At 38.2% G+C, this 16,482-nt stretch overlaps 1 protein-coding gene across 5 annotated transcripts in view; it reads left to right on the forward strand.

The window, feature by feature from the left end:
• Positions 1-16,482, forward strand: part of CCDC62 (coiled-coil domain containing 62) — a 40,735-nt gene that overhangs the window by 11,388 nt on the left and 12,865 nt on the right. For 3 of the 5 annotated variants that reach the window (XM_081284479.1, XM_081284480.1, XM_081284481.1), the window contains 5 exons: positions 2,982-3,083; positions 9,561-9,649; positions 9,980-10,095; positions 11,677-12,405; positions 14,653-14,797. In XM_081284479.1, the coding sequence (XP_081140605.1) occupies positions 2,982-3,083; positions 9,561-9,649; positions 9,980-10,095; positions 11,677-12,405; positions 14,653-14,797 (1,181 nt within the window). The remainder of the gene's footprint in view (positions 1-2,981; positions 3,084-9,560; positions 9,650-9,979; positions 10,096-11,676; positions 12,406-14,652; positions 14,798-16,482) is intronic. The other 2 variants (XM_081284482.1, XM_081284483.1) reach the window with 2 other exon arrangements.

Genomic DNA, 16,482 nt, shown 5'->3' on the forward strand with positions numbered 1-16,482 from the left:
CCACTAACAGTCTGCCAGAATGCCTTGGTGGCTGGTGTCTGAAGTAGGACCAAGCCTATGATTCAAAGCCATGTCAGTTCACTTCTCTCTGATTCTTAAAGTTTTATAGTGAAATGAAGCAAAGTTTGCCAAATGCCTTTGTATATATTTGTTATATATAGTGTATATATTTAAATGTGGATATGGGTGATGGTGTCAGACTTTAAATTACAAAGGGTATGGAGGCAGCCCTATTTTTCTCTGGCCTTTCCCCTTGGGCAGGTTGGAAGGTTCAGAATAAACTGATTGAAGAGCTATCTTTTTTTTTTTTTTTTTTTTTTTGCTCTGGGGATTGAACCCAGGGGCATTTAACCACTGAGCCATGTCCCTAGCCCTTTTTATGTTTCGAGACAGGGTCTCACTAAGTTGGTTAGGGCCTTGCTAAGTTGCTTAGGGCTTCACTAAACTGCTGAGGCTGGCCTTGAACTTGTAATCCTCCTGCCTCGACATCCTGAGTTCCTGGGATTACAGGCATGTACCACTGTGCCTGGTGAGGAGCTATTATTTTAGTCTTAAATCTGCACCCATACTATCACATTTTATAAATGGCTGCTGCATTAGACGAGAGGACTACCCTACTGTGGAACAGGCCACCTTAGAAGCAGCTACAGAACTGTGGCAGGGGAATCATTCTGCCTCTATGTAGTGTGAAGTGCCTCAGGAGGCAGCAAAGTCGTCTTGGATAAACCAAGCAAGAGAGTGATGTGGAGAAGGTTCTTGTGTATTCCTTAACAAATGACTCTTTACATTTCTTTCAACTAAAAAATTCTGAAATTACGAAATTTTATCTTGGCTAATGTAATTTAAAAGACTCAGCATTTTAAATCTTGACCTGTGGTAAATTTTGTAGATCTTGTTTTCATTTGTAGCTTCTGCTAAGATTGCAATCATATTATGAGTCCTGCGTTAGTGGAAATAGACTCTGTCCTCTCTTTTAGATCAACACTTGATAATTCAGGAATACATTGTAAATATTCAGTGTTTATTGAATATTTAGTCCATTTTTCAGTGAAATATTCAAGTGAAAAAATTCTGTTGTATAAATATTTTATAAATTCAGTACTTAAAAAAAAGTAGGATATTGGGAATTAGAACAGAGAATGAAGGAAATAGACTCATTTAGTCTCATTGGACTGGGGAAGCAAATTGGAAGAGTTAGCAGGGGAACTGAAACTGGACAGTGGGCAGAACTAGCCCTATGAAGACCTGGGCCAAGCACCTTCCAGACAGGCCATGCATGTGGTGCACACCTATGATGCCAGTGATTTGGGAGGCTGAGGCAGGAGGATCAGCAACTCAGACCCTGTCTCAAAATTAAAAAGGAGGGCCTGGGTGGTGGCTCAATGGTAGAGCACTCGCCTAGCATGTGTGAGGCACTGAGTTCAATCTCAGCACTACATAAAAAAATAAATAAACAAAACAAAGGTATTGTGTCCATCTGCAACTAAAAAAGAAATCCTTAAAAAAAAAAAATTGAAAAGGACTGGGGATGTAGCTCAATGGTAAAATACCTCTGGGTTCAATCCCCAGTACCAAAAACCAAAACAACACAACAACAACAAAAAACCCTTCCAGGCAGAAGAAACAGAAAATGCAGAAGCACTAGGGTGAGTTTTAAGGTTGGGACTTTTTTTTTTTTTTTTTTTCCTCTAACACCAACAAATTCTCCATTTCTTCAATGCCAACTGAGTGTTCAAAAATTCAGTTCAGTTCAACTCAACACTGTCTACCTGGAGTTAGTGTCAGATCCCACAGGTGGTGGTGGTGGTGGTGGTGATGATGATGATGATGATGATGATGATTTGGGTTCTGGGGTTGAACTGAGGGGTACTCTACCACTGAGCTACATCCCTAGTCCCTATTTTATTTTTTTGAGACAGGGTCTCTCTTAATTGTTAAGGCTGGCCTCAAATTTGCAATCCTCCTGCCCCAGCCTCCCACGTCACTGAATTATAGGTATGTGCCACCACATATGATTTAGCCCCCATAGATTAAAGACAGACTTCAGACACCAGTCACAAATCTCAGGGGGTCCCCTCTACTTCTGACTGGCAGTAACTACCTCCTTGGATTGGATTGTTTCCTAGAATGGTTCATAAAACTCAGGGAAACACTTTACCTCCTTTTCTGGTATATTATAAAGGACACAATTCAGGAACAGCAGGCGGAAGAGCCGGATTCCATGCATAGAGCTCCTATTCCTTCTTTGGAGTGCTACCTGAATATGTCCATGTATTCACCAAACCAGTTTTCCTCAAATTTCAAATCTCCTGTTCAGAAATTTTTATAGAACTCAGTCTCCAGGCCTGCCTCCCTTTCTGGGAGGCAGTGGGTAGGGCTGAAAATTCCAGCTCTCTTAATCCCTAGATCTTGCTGTACCCAGAGCCATCTGGAAGCTACCTAGGGGCTGGCCCTTCCTAAGTAACCTCATTAGCAAAAACTGTGGTGCAGTCTTTCCAGTGACAGAAGACAGGAAAGCCAGGATTTTAGATCTTTGCCAGAAACAGAGGCCAAAAGCTGAATTTATTTTTCCTTTTAATTCATCCATGTCCTAGGAGCTGAAGGAAAGAAGGGGGAGAGGATCAAGGAAAGGGACATAGCCAGGTCACACTGGCTTTGAGATTGTCTGCAACGAAGGGTATTGACTTCATTCTGAGTTCAGTAGGAGGACTTCTTATTGAGAAATGGCACGGGCAGTTTTTATTTGTAAAGATTGCTGTGTGCAAGCCGGGCTGTGCAGGAGGGGCAAGGCCAAAGCAGGAGACCAGCCAGACAAGAGGTAGCAAAACCTTGGACTAGTGTTGCTGCCAGGAACATGGCCAGATGTCCAGCTTTCAGATTAACTGGTAGTTTGTGCTGAGGACATAAGGGTTCTTCATAGTGTATAGCTTCCTAGGAAGCCAGTATTTATTTGAGGAATTTTTTTCCTTCTGTTTATGAAGAGGACCTAACAGAAAAGACAACGGAAAATAATGAGCAGCGAGAAGAGATCATTCGCCTTAAGCAAGAGAAAAGCTGCCTGCATGACGAATTGGCTTTTACTGGTAAAAATAAATAAATAATAATAATTACAGTGATTGAATAGTTAAATGTTAATAACCTAAACTTTCTATGGTACTGCTATGACAGGCTAGTGGAAATACACCTGTCTCAAAACAGGTTTTGGTGTTTTATTTTGTTTTTACTGCCCTTTGAGGAATTGGTGAGGGACCAGGCAGGGAATTTTAACTGTAATTAAGCTTCCAAGTAACTGTTCCCTTTTCTGTGAGATGAGGACCTGTGCTGAGCCTATCACTCTTCTTCTCACTGAAAGCATAATATTCCTTTAAAACTCATTTAAGCCAGGTGCAGTTGTGTACACCTGTAATCCCAGCATTCAGAAGGCTGAAGCAGGAGGATCGTGATTTTGAAGGCAGCCTCAGCAAGAGCAAGACCATGTCCCTCCCCCCAAAAAAAGTTATTTGAAAAGAATTTTATATATTGATGTAAGGAGGATGTTTATTTTATTTTGTAGTACTGGGGATTGAACCCAGGAGTGCTTTACCACAGAGCTACATCCCCAGCCCATTTATTTATTTATGTTTATTTACTTATCTGTTGATTAATTAATTTTTTCCCATCTGTTTATTAATTGATTGATTGTACTGGAGATTTGATGCAGGGCCTCATACATTCTGGACAAGCACTCTGTCACGGAGCTACATCCCCAGCACTAGTATTTTTTTTTTTTTTTTTTTTTTTGAGACAGGGTTTTCACTAAGTTGCTGAGGCCAGCCTCATACTTGCGGTCCTCCTGTCTCAACCTCCCAAATAGCTGGGTTACAGGCATGCACTACACTGCCTGGCAAGGACAATGTTTATAATTCTGCAAATTCCCAATAAAAATGAGGAATTCAGTATTTTCCCAATTTGCAAATTAATTACCTGTAGTAATTGCAGTTGGAAAAATATTCATGTGTAAGTCATGAGTGTAAGTATATTCATATGCATCAGTATGACCCTAAAATAAGAATGCCGATGCATTTTCCTTGACTAAGCAAGTTTCCCCATTTGCAGTCTTGACTCCTCTGATAACATGAAAACTGCCCCAGAATCTCCACTAGTGATGACTTGTCCTTTCCCGCTCCCTATTGAGAATCTCTGATGTGTAGAGCTTGTTTACACCCCTGTCATCGAAAGTTTTATTAGGCTTTCATTTCAGTAGTTTGTATTAGGAACATCATAGATTTGGAGGTGAAGTTCCAAATAGAAAATTAGATTAGGGTTGGGGATGTAGCTCAGTCGGTAGAATGCTTGCCTCATATATACAAAGCCGTGGGTTCAATCCCCAGCACCAAAAAAGAAAGAAAGAAAGAAAATTAGATTAACGCTTTTTGGTGTACACTGTTACCTAGCCTCAGTACTCCTCCTTCTAGGAAAAGAATACATTTCTACAGATTAAAGGAGAAGAAAACAGTATTATATTTAAGATTTTTTTCAAATACTATGGAATTCTTAATTTTAATCTTCTGTGACTCAAGATTGGGGGAAGCCAGGCATGGTGATGAACACCTGTGTCACAGCTACTCAGGAGACTGAGGCAGGAGGATTACAAGTTTCAATCCAGTCTGGACGTCTTAACGAGACCCCCCATCTCCAAATAAAATTTTTTAAAAAAGGGCTCCCCAGGGCTGGGGATGTGGCTCAAGCGGTAATGCGCTCACCTGGCATGCATGGGGCGCTGGGTTAGATCCTCAGCACCACGTAAAATAAAGATGTTGTGTCCACCGAAAACTGAAAAATAAATATTAAAAAATTCTCTCTCTCTCTCTCTCTTAAAAAAAAAAAAAAAAAAAAAAGGGCTCCCCAGCCCTTTTTAGTTCAGTGGCAGAGCTCTGCTAAGCGAATCTTTTATACAGGGCCCTGGGTTCAATTTTGAGTACCACCAAAAAAATAAATTGTGGGGAAGGTGCAGTTTTCTATCATCAGAGGTCACTGTTTCCATTGTTTCTAGGATTGCTGGCTCTCAAAATTATATTACTTTTTATGTTACTAAAGATGTAGCATATCCCTAGCTTTACCATTGAATTTGGAGAATCTTTGGATCAACATTTGTGTATTAGTAATTTTACTAATTCTTAGGAGCTCATAGGTCTACAAAGAATTTAGTACTACAGAGCTAGGATTGTGGCTCAGTGCATGTGTGGGGCACTGGGTTCAATTCTTAGCACCGAATGTAAATAGATGAATAAAATAAAGGTCCATCAACAATTAAAAAAAATTAATAAAAAAAGAATTTAGTATTATAAAAATGTTATAAATAAAATGCCCTGGAATGTCAAAGGAAAAATAAAAGTTTATGGGATATTTTAACAGTCTCTCTCTCTCTCTCTCTTTTTTTTTTTTTTTTTGCAGACAAGGTCTCAACTGCCCAGGTTAACCTTGAACCTCTTGGCTCAAGTAGTCCTCCTCCAAAGGAGCTGGAACTATAGGTGTGAACCACCACACCCATCCAGGGCTCCCTTCTTTTTGATTGATCATTCTTTATTTATACATCCAATTTTTTTTTGGTACGGGGGATTGAACCCAGGTGTGCTCTACCACTTAGCTATATCCCCAGCCCTTTTTATTTTCTATTTTGAGACAGGGTCTTGCTAAGTGCTAAATTTCCCAGACTGGTCTTGAACTTGTAATCTTCCTGCCTCAGCCTTTGGAGTCACTGGAATTACAGGTGTGTGCCACCAAGCCTGGCACTTCCACTGTTTAAATAACTGATTTTTCTTTTTTCCTTTATGCATATAATTGAATTCAAATAAACTGTAACTATATAAATGATGCCAGTTCATTGTTTTTATGTGGTTTTGTGTGGTGTTGACTTGTCTGATATAAAGAAATAAATCAAGGGCTGGACACTCAGCTCAGTGGTAGAGTGCTTGCTTAGCATGCTCAGGGTCCTAGGTTGGATCCCCAGCACCACTCCCACCCCACCCACCCCACCCCCCAAAAAAGGAAAAAGTAAAATGGAGCTTAGATCTGCTTTGGAGGCCTGAGCATGAAGTGTGCGGGGTGTGACTTTCCACAGAGGACTCCTCACTCTTTTTTCTGCATGGTCCTCTGTATCCACTAGCAAACACCAACAGAATACTGTCTGGGTAGAGTTGAGTCTGCAGCGCATATTGTTCTTAAATGTTTTTGCAATGTATCAAATGTACAGTGATTGCAAATATTTTTATTCTATTCCATCTAAGAGAAAATAATGTGAAAAAAGCTTATTTTATGAAAGAACCATATGTAAAAGTTGTAAACTTCCATTTCAGGTGCATCCGGTTTTAGAAACCAACATTATCATTAGGGGTCTTTTTTTTTCTCCCTAGTACTGGGGATTGAACTCAGTAGTATTTACCACTGAACTACATCTCCAGTTCTTTTTATTTATTTTTGAGACCAGGCCTTGCTAAGTTGCTGTGGCTGGCCTTGAACTTGTGATCCTCCTGCCTCAGCCTCCTGAATTGCTGGCAAATTTTATTTTTAATTGGGACATAATAATTGTAAATATTATGGGATACAATATGAGAATTTGATGTATGTATACAATGTGTAATGATCAAATCAGAATAATAACATTTCCATCTTCTATTATCAATTTCTTTTTTTTGTGGTACTGGGGATGGAACCTATGGCCTTGCACATGCTAGGCAAATTCTCTACTACTGATACATGCCCAGCCCTAATTTTTTTTTTAAAGCTCAATGGAAAGCATTTTATTTTTTAAATTTTTTTAAATTTTATTTTTTTAGAAAGAGAATTTTTTTTAATATTTATTTTTTAGTTTTTGGCGGACACAACATGTTTATTTGTATGTGGTGCTGAGGATCAAACCCAGGCCGCACGCATGCCAGGCGAGCGCGCTACCACTTGAGCCACATCCCCAACCCCAGCCCCAATTTTTTTGTTATTTGATTTCTCTGTTCTTTGTGAAATAATTTCTCCTTAAGAATAACATTAATCTTTTCTGGTACAGTACCTTAGATTGTTTAGTTCTTGTAGGTTCTTATTTTCCACGTTTTGAAGCTAGTTTAAAAATATTCATTTGTGGGACTGGGGTTGTAGCTCAGTAGTAGTACACTTGCCTTGCATGCATGAGGCACTGGGTTAGAATCTCAGCACCACATAAAAATAAATAAAGATATTGTGTCTATTTACAACTAAAAATACTTTTAAAAAATATTCATTTGTGGGCGGTGGGTAGGGAAGAATGAAGGAACTTTGGATTGTGCAGAGGGAAGTGAGGGGAGGGGTGAGGCTGTGGGGTTGGGAGAGAGAGTAGAATGAGAAAGACATTATTACCCTATACACATGTATGATTACACTATTGGTGTGACTCAGCACCATGTACAGCAGAGGAATGAGAAATTATGCTCCATTTTTATACAATGTGTCAAAATGCATTCTACTGTCCTATATAACTAATTAGAACAAAATTTTAAACAGAAAAGTTTAAAATATATATACATACATATATATGTGTGTGTATGTATGTATAATATATATAAATGCCCTACTGCAAATCTGGTCACACTAAAATATCCATGCTTCAGCAAAATATTTATAAAGTCTTTGCAAAAAGTGAAGATTTTAAAAAGTACCTCTCTTAGTCTTTTTTGCACTAAAAAACTGAGAATGTAGATTGAGGTTGAATATCCCTTATCCAAAATACTTGGGACCAGAAGTGTTTCAGCGTCTTTGGGATTTTTGGGATAGTTGCACGTACATAAGTAAACATCTTAGGGATGGAACCTGAGTCCTAAACAGGAAATTCATTATTTTTTCATATACACCTTATACTTACAGCCTGTAGGTAACTTTAAACAGTATTTTTAGCATGCTTACATTTTTTTTTTCCAGTACTGGGGATTAAACATAGAAGTTCCTTACTACTGAGCCACATCTTCATCCCTTTTTATTTTTTATTTTGAGACAGGGTCTTACTGAGTTTCACAGGCTAGGCTCAAGCATGAGATCTTCCTGCTAGCCTCCTTAGAATCCATTAGGGATACTTGACCTGTATCCCTATGCATATTAAAGATAATTCTCATTGTGATTATCTGGCAAGTGAAAAGGGTTTTTAGGAAGTAGGAAACCTTTAAAAGAGTGTCTGGCTTTTACAAATAGAAACTCATTTGTTAACTTATGAGGTTTCCTTAGAGGTACAGTGAGAATTTATAATTTAGTCAGTGAGAATTTTAAGAAGGACTTAATTGCGAGATTCTATCACATTAACTTGCATGATGGCAAAAATAGTGATTTCTTCCCCTGTCATGTTTTCATGTTTTTTTTTTTATGTTATTCGATTTTTTTTTAACAATGAAAACAGTCCTAAGTTACTTGTATAATATGAAAAAAGTTAAAAATAAAATAACATATATCAAGTATAGAGATTTGGAAATCATTCCCATCCCATTCCTATAATAAGAAAGACAAATAAGCCTTCCATCTAAAAATAACCTTTCTCGGGGCTGGGATTGTGGCTCAGCGGTAGATCGTTTGCCTAGCACGTGTGTGAGTCCCTGGGTTCGATCCTCACCACCACATAAAAATAAAAAAAAATTTTAAAAAAGATATTGTGTCCAACTATAACTAAAAAATAAGTATAAAAAATAAAAACCTGGGCTGGGGATGTGGCTCAAGCGGTAGCGCGCTCACCTGGCATGCGTTCAGCCCGGGTTCGATCCTCAGCACCACATACAAACAAAGATGTTGTGTCCGCCGAGAACTAAAAAATAAATATTAAAAAATTCTCTCTCTCTTTTTCTCTCTCTCTCTCTCTCTCTCTCTCAAATAAAATAAAAACCTTTTTTTTTCTGGTTCCCGCCTCCCCCCCCCCCCATACTGAGTATTGAATCCAGGGACACTTTATCACTGAGCTACATTCTCAGCTCTTTTTTTATTTTTTATTTTTAGACAGTGTCTTGCCAAGTTACTGAGGCTGGCCTCAAACTTGGTATCCTCCTGCCTCAGCCTATGGGGTAGCTGGATGACACATGTGCCATGCTGCTCTTGGCTTTTTTTTTTTTTAAATGCTAGAGATCCAATCCAGGGATTCATGCATGCTAAGTAGGTAGCTTCAACCTCAACTCCTAAAAAAACCTTGGCATATTGGCTATCAAGCTTTAAAAAAAAAAAACATACTTGTACTGGTATATCTACATAGAATAGTGGTATTTTTGTCACATTCTTGTACATGCACACAATATAACAATACAATTTGTTTCGTTAGCTCTCAGACCTTATACATATTTACATATAAACACACACTTAAGTTGGAATACTTTTTTGATTTAACATGAAGTATTTTGTAAAGTTGTCCATTTGATGAATCTACTGAAAAAAAAAAGAATCTAGTCAGAATCATAGAGTAAAGCTCTTCTCGGTAAGTTCAGGAACAACACAACAACTTTGTTAATTGTTATATTGTTAGAAATGGAGAGGTTCATGTTGATATGGCTGATGAAAAGTGTTTAATAATTTTTGTTCTTAAATAGTAGAGAGAGAAAAGAGGAAAGATGAGTTACTGGATATCGCAAAGTCAAAACAAGAACGTACAAATTCAGAACTGCATAATTTGAGACAGGTATGTTCCCAGTTATCTTTCTCTCACTGTTAGGAAGGAAATGTTCATGAACAGACTAAGAAATTGTACACTGGTTAATTTTGTCTATGGCACTTTTGGAATCCTGACTACACTAGCCATACATTTAGCATAGTCGATCGGGTCTTGCTTATGGTAATTTAAAGTCAGCCATACTAACAAATATTAGGGTGAACTTAGGGAGAATAAAGGCAAGCAATGCACACTTCTCTAGCAAACTATCTGATGTATTAAGGTTTGAAAGTGACAAATTGTAGCCTCCATTTAGCTTCATTGTTATATTTTATATTGATTTATCACTATCTATGGCAGATTTATGTAAAACAACAGAGTGATCTCCAGTTTCTTAATTTCAATGTGGAAAATTCTCAGGAATTAATTCAGATATATGATTCAAAGATTGAGGAATCGAAAGCCCTGACATCCAGGTAATCTTAGAATATGCTGTTACTATGATCTTGGCTTTTATTTCATCATTGTATCAATATTTACTTTGTGTTTACCACAGGCCAGGACCTACTACCATTCCTCATGTAGTAGGAAATACTATATATGAGCTAAAATTAATAATAGTCCTAGGTTATGGTGAGACCTGATTTGAGAATTTTAGGCATGATTCTAATTTAGCCACTTGATAAAAGTAAAATCATTAGATCTGATCTGTATTGGGTAGAAGATAGGCCAGAGGTAAACCAGTCCTTCATTCAGTTATTCACTCATTCAGCACCCACAGCATTCAGGCACTAGGCCAGGAATAGGGAATAGCAAGATGCATAGGACTTAATACTTACCTCAAGAGATAACGTCAAAAATGGCATTGTTATCTGCAATTGGAGCTCAACACTAAGGGTTGGCATATTGGCTCTCAAATTTTTTTAAAAAAACATATTTGTATTGGTGTATCTACATGGAATAGTGGTATTTGTTGTCACATTCTTGTACATGCACAAAATATAACAATGCAATTTGTTTCGTTAGCTCTCAGACCTTATACGTATTTACATATAAACACACACTTAAGTTGGAATTCTTTTTTGACTTAACATGAAGTATTTTGTAAAGTTGTTTAAAGGTTATTTTGAGATCCCTGCCCTCAGCCTGATTTTCCTGTTTGCCTTATCAATAGGAGACTACTTTCCTAACTTGTACCCAATTTCTGTAAAATTAAAGTATAAATATATAAAGTTAGCAGGCATAATAACTAAACAATTAAATTTAGTCTGCTTTTTCAAGCAGAAATGTTATAAGAAGCCGTGAAAAGGAAGAGGGAGTAGAGAAGTTCCCCAGATCTGGATTGGATTGACATTGATGGCATCTCCTTTCCCTGGAAGAAAATGTAGTGGGATTAGTAGCTGCAGGAAACCGGTGTAAAATATTGCTACAGGCAGTGTAGCAGGAATTCAGCTGTGCTGCAGCTCTTATTGTGCTTTCCTTCTGGGGCCTCTGTTGGAAGTTATTACCCTGTTGCTCTGTGGCCCAGCTGCTGCCACTGTCAGTAGACACCAGTTCCACCCAGGGTTCTCTTGTGGGCAAAATCCCCTAACATTGTCACTTTTTCCTCTTTATATGTCAGTGCCACTGAGAGGTACTTGATGAGTTGGGATTACTCCTAAAAAGCAAAAAATGGCCTATATGCCGTTTTGAAAGGAAAGAGTTGTGTTTTCTAGGGGATCAGACCAATACAGATCAGAATACCTGAATACATGCAACATGAAAAATCTTAAAGTAAGGTATGCTAACAGGTTTTGTCACATTTATGTAGTATCCTTGATTTGGTGGGAGTGGGTCATTTATAAAGTAAGTACAGTAGAAGTTAAGGATGAGAAAGGGGAAGTGCTTGTAGCTTGGTGGTCAAAAAGGCTTCCTGGAGGAGATCAGGCTGGAAGTGGGCTCTGCATATCAGACCAGTGGGTCTTATTGGGATTTAGCTCTAATGAGGCATATGAGAAATACTTAGAATAATGATATCAAGTGTTTTATAACTTTCCTTTTTTGTAATGCCACTATAGCAGAGACATGTGTTTATCAGACCTTGACAATAACCACCTAAAAGTCGATGCTAAGAAGGAGAAAAGTCAGAAGTCACTGGTTAAGGACCTAAAATTTGAGACCACATTGGCTCAGCAAAATAGGCCAGACAAGATTTCTTGTGAGGTATGCAAAGGGAAGAAACTACAGATTAATACTGAATCTGGGGAAAAAAATATAATTGCTTTATCATCTCTGTGTACAAAAGACTTAATGGAAAAACAAAAGTCTTGGTCTCTGGGTGGAAAAATCCAGAGTGAACCCGAAAACAAAATCACATTGTGCAAGATCCATGAAACATCATCAAAAGGTGGTGGGATTAGGTTTCAGAATGAAGAGAAGCAGCTCTGGGAAAGTTCAGCATCTTTACCTGATGAAAAGCAGTGGCATGATGTCAGTGTTTACCTGGGCCTGACCGACTGCTCTGATGCAAAGCCACCTGAAAAGCTGGATGTGGACTGTCATGACTTGATGGAAAAGTCTGAGATGTCATGTGGCCCCAGGAATGAAGGATGTCAGAGTGACAGTGACCTGTATGAATCCAAGTGCTGCCACCCGAGTAACTTCATAATCGAAGCCCCAGGCCACATGTCTGATATGGAGTGGATGAGCATTTTCAAGCCTTCTAAAGTGCAAAGAATTGTTCGCCACAAATCTGTGTGCACTTGTTCAGGAAGTGTCAGTGCAACAAAATATAACTCCTCGGCAAGGTTAGTGATGCTCACATCTATATGCCAGCACATAGTGTGTGTGCCAGAACGTGCAAGTTCAAAGAGCTGCAGTAGCCACCTCGTGCCTCCTGTTAAACCACAGCAGTGTTTGCAAAGGAAATTTTAAGACAGACCGCTTACCCCTTGCATAGTCAGTTGAGTGCTTGATTACACAAAGGCTGTATTAGATTTCAGAGAGGAGTTGATCCTGGGGACTTCTGAGGCAAACATTTGGCTTAAAAACAAAACCAGTAATGAGTTGGCCAAATATGTGTTATTAAAATACAGATGGGTGGGTCAGTGTGCAGGATGGAATGCTGCTCTGAAGCATTCCTCACCTCTGGATCTATTTGGAATCAACAAGTGTATCCTTCTGTGTCCAGAGTGCATTATTTTAACCACATATCAAAATTTCTTTTTGTCCTTATCCAGGGTCACTTGGCATATTCCCCATCCAACTGCTTATCCTGGGTCCAGCTTATATCTGTTTTCAACTTTATAGTCCCCCATTTTTTTTAAATCATGTAAGCGAATATTTGTATTTAATAAGCTGATAAAATTTACTAGGTTTTTAGAGATGAAAATGGATTAGATATTAGCAGAGGCTGAATTATTCAGGTTCATCTTTTTAGATTTGCTGAATCTTGTGGTTGAGTGGCGCTGTAATGTCTGCTATTTTTAACAAAGCATAGCTTGTAGATTTTAAAATACAGAAAGGATGAAGTTTCTATATTGAGAGTCTTATTTGAATTATTGTATTGATTTTCATTTTAAAATTTCTTTCTAGTACTTATTATTTGGAGTGTTCTTTGACCCTTTTAGAAGCTTCAGTCCTTTAAAAATCATATCCTGCCATTTGCAAAAAAAAAAATTAACTTGGTTGTTGCATTAAATATCATCTAGTCATATTTGGTTTTTAAAAATCTTTGGGTGGGGCTGGGGATGTGGCTCAAGTGATAGCGTGCTCACCTGGCAAGCGCGGGGCGCTGGGTTCGATCCTCAGCACCACATAAAAATATTGTGTCCGCCGAAAACTAAAAAATAAATATTAAAAAGTTCTCTTTCTCTCTCTCTCTCTCTCTCTCTCTCTCTCTCTCTCTCAAAAAAAAAAATCTTTGGGTGATTGCAAGTAATCATCACTAGGGGACAATGTTCTGTTTATCACTACTACACAAGAACATTCATGTTAAGGGAAAAGCTTGTGTTGGATAGTTTTGAGATCATAGAGGAGCAAATTATATATAATTTATATGTTAAACTTAATGTATAAAACAAATTCAAAATCACCTTTCCTTCTAAGGCCCTTTTGACCTGACTGACTTAAAATAATTGAGGTAACTGCTTGTTCTGCCAGTGGAGGCACATGCCAAGGCATCACATGACAGATACGTGACTAAGTAGGAAAGATAATTATGTTTTCCTATTTTTCCGTAGATTACAAGAACTTGTATGTCCACTCTATTATCTAAGTAAAATATTCACATTTGTGCCCCCATTCCATTTGACAAATAGAGGTTTGCCTCTGGAGAGAGAAGCCACAGGCACCTGCTCTTCCATGTTCCCTAAGACCCACCAACTGTAGGAGAATCAGCCACTGTGGCACCGTTTCACTTTCACAAAAGGCTCCATACAACTATTGACAAACTTGGCCTCGCAAACCAAAAACCTAACATTTTCACAAGTTTAACCTTACTCTGCATTAATTTTCCCCTTCCCTTTTGGATAATCCTGTCCCTAGAACTAACCTACCTTCCTTCCTTTAGTGTTAGCAGAGTGAATTCAGTGCCTATAGCATGCTTAAGCCCCTGCCCCCCACCACACCCTCTTTGTGGGTTTTTTTTTTTTTTTTTTTTTTGAGGAGGGAAATTTCCTATTCTGTAGTTACCCTTAACTACAAATATTGTTTTAATTCTTATTTGCAAAAGATGCATTAATTTCCAATATTATACTCAAATTAGAGCTTCTTTATTTAAAAAACAACATGTTGGGCTGGGGATGTGGCTCAAGCGGTAATGCGTTCACCTGGCATGCACAGGGCACAGGGTTTGATCCTCAGCACCACATAAAAATAAAATAAAGATGTTGTGTCCACCGAAAACTAAAAACAAAATTCTCTCTTTCTCTCTCTCTAAAAAAAACAACATGTTTTGTCTTCTTGAGATACTTTTAGGTATGATACTGTATGATACATGTAGGGTATTGCTTTAAGATAATCTGTTTATGTTTGATCTTATTATTTATTCACAGTGAGCTAATTGCCATCCAACATTCCCACTGTTTGAGTTCTTCAAAGTCTGCCCTGAGAGAGGATGAGACAGAGGCCCCACCTGATAAAAATAATTTATCCAAGGGTTTGTTCATCAATAAAGAAGCAGCTTTGTCCAGCAAAAAGGTTTGTGTTTTGTTTATCAACTCCTAGTTTATTCAAGCAACATTTCTATCCAACATGCTTCAGTTTTTCTGTATTACTCTCACATAATTTTGACCATTCCTCAGTTTTTCAAGTTATAGAACTTTAAGGTTCTTTTTATTTATTATTTATTTGGGGGGGTAGAACCAGGGATTGGACTCAGGGGCACTCTGGTTGTGTGTATGTTGTCTTCCAGCAGCTATACTGAAAAGATTCAGAAACTGTAGCAGGGATAGATATGTTTTCTTAGTTAGAAGCTATTTAAGTAAAAGGTCTTTCTCCTTTTTAAAAAGATAATTAAGGGCTGGGATTGTGGCTCACTGGTAGAGCACTCACCTAGCGTGTGTGAGGGCCCTGGGTTTGATCCTCAGCACCACATAAAAATAAATAAATAAAGATATTGTGTCCAACTATAGCTAAAAAAATAAATATTTTTTAAAAAAGATAATTAAAATTGGTTTACCATCTGATTTCAGATAATGAATAGGAAAAATAAGCTTTGATTCAGTAAATTTAATTTTGCAAAAGTTTTATTTCCATATTATGATTCTTTACCTACAGAGCCTGGAGGAAGAGGAAAAAAAAGGAAGATGGAGTTGTTGAGACTAGGAGTTTTTTTTTAATATTTATTTTTTAGTTATAGTTGGATACGATATCTTTATTTTATTTATTTTTATGTGGTGCTGAGGATCGAACCCGGGGCCTCGCACGTGCTAGGCGAGCGCTCTACCGCTGAGCCACAATCCCAGCCTGAGAGTAGGAGTTTTTGTTTAAAATATGTTCTTCAGGGGGCTGGGTTGTAGCTCAGTGGTAGAGCACTCGCCTGGCATGTGTGAGGCACTGGGTTTGATCCTCAGCACCACATTAATAAATAAACAAAGGTATTGTGTCCATCTACAACTAAAAAAAAAAATTTAAAAAATAAAAAATATGTTCTTCAGACTAGAAGCATCATCACCTGAGAACTTGCCAGAAATGCAGTTTTTCAAGCCCACCCAGGACATATTGTTTTATCTCAGTTTTTTCAGGTGTGTGTGTGTGTGTGTGTGTGTGTGTGTGTGTTACTAGGGTTAGAGCCAAGGGGCACTATATTGCTGAGTTACATTCCCAGACCATTTTTAATTTTTTATTTTGAGACAGGGTCTCACTAGGCTGCTGAGGCTGGCCTCACACTTGCGATTCTCCTGCCTCGAACTGCAGAGTCATTGGGATTATAGCCTCAATTATTATTATTATTATTTTTTAAAGAAGATTCTTTTTTTAAAAAATATCTTGAGGGGCTGGGGATGTGGCTCAGGCGGTAGCGCGCTCGCCTGGCATGCGTGCGGCCCGGGTTCGATCCTCAGCACCACGTACCAACAAAGATGTTGTGTCCACCGAGAACTAAAAAATAAATATTTAAAAAAAAAAATTCTCTCTCTCTCTCTCCCTCTATCACTCTCTCTTTAAAAAAAAAAAAAAAATATCTTGAGGGCTGGGGATGTGGCTCAAGCAGTAGTGTGCTCGCCTGGCGTGCATGCGGCCCGGGTTCGATCCTCAGCACCACATACAAACAAAGATGTTGTGTCTGCTGAGAACTAAGAAAAAATAAATAAATATTAAAATTCTTTCTCTCTCTCTCTCTCTGTCCCCCTCTCTCTCACTCTCTCTTTAAAAAAAAAATCTTT

This window comes from Spermophilus citellus, assembly GCF_964194105.1.
Source record: "Spermophilus citellus genome assembly, chromosome: 3".
NCBI classification, from domain to species: domain Eukaryota; kingdom Metazoa; phylum Chordata; class Mammalia; order Rodentia; family Sciuridae; genus Spermophilus; species Spermophilus citellus.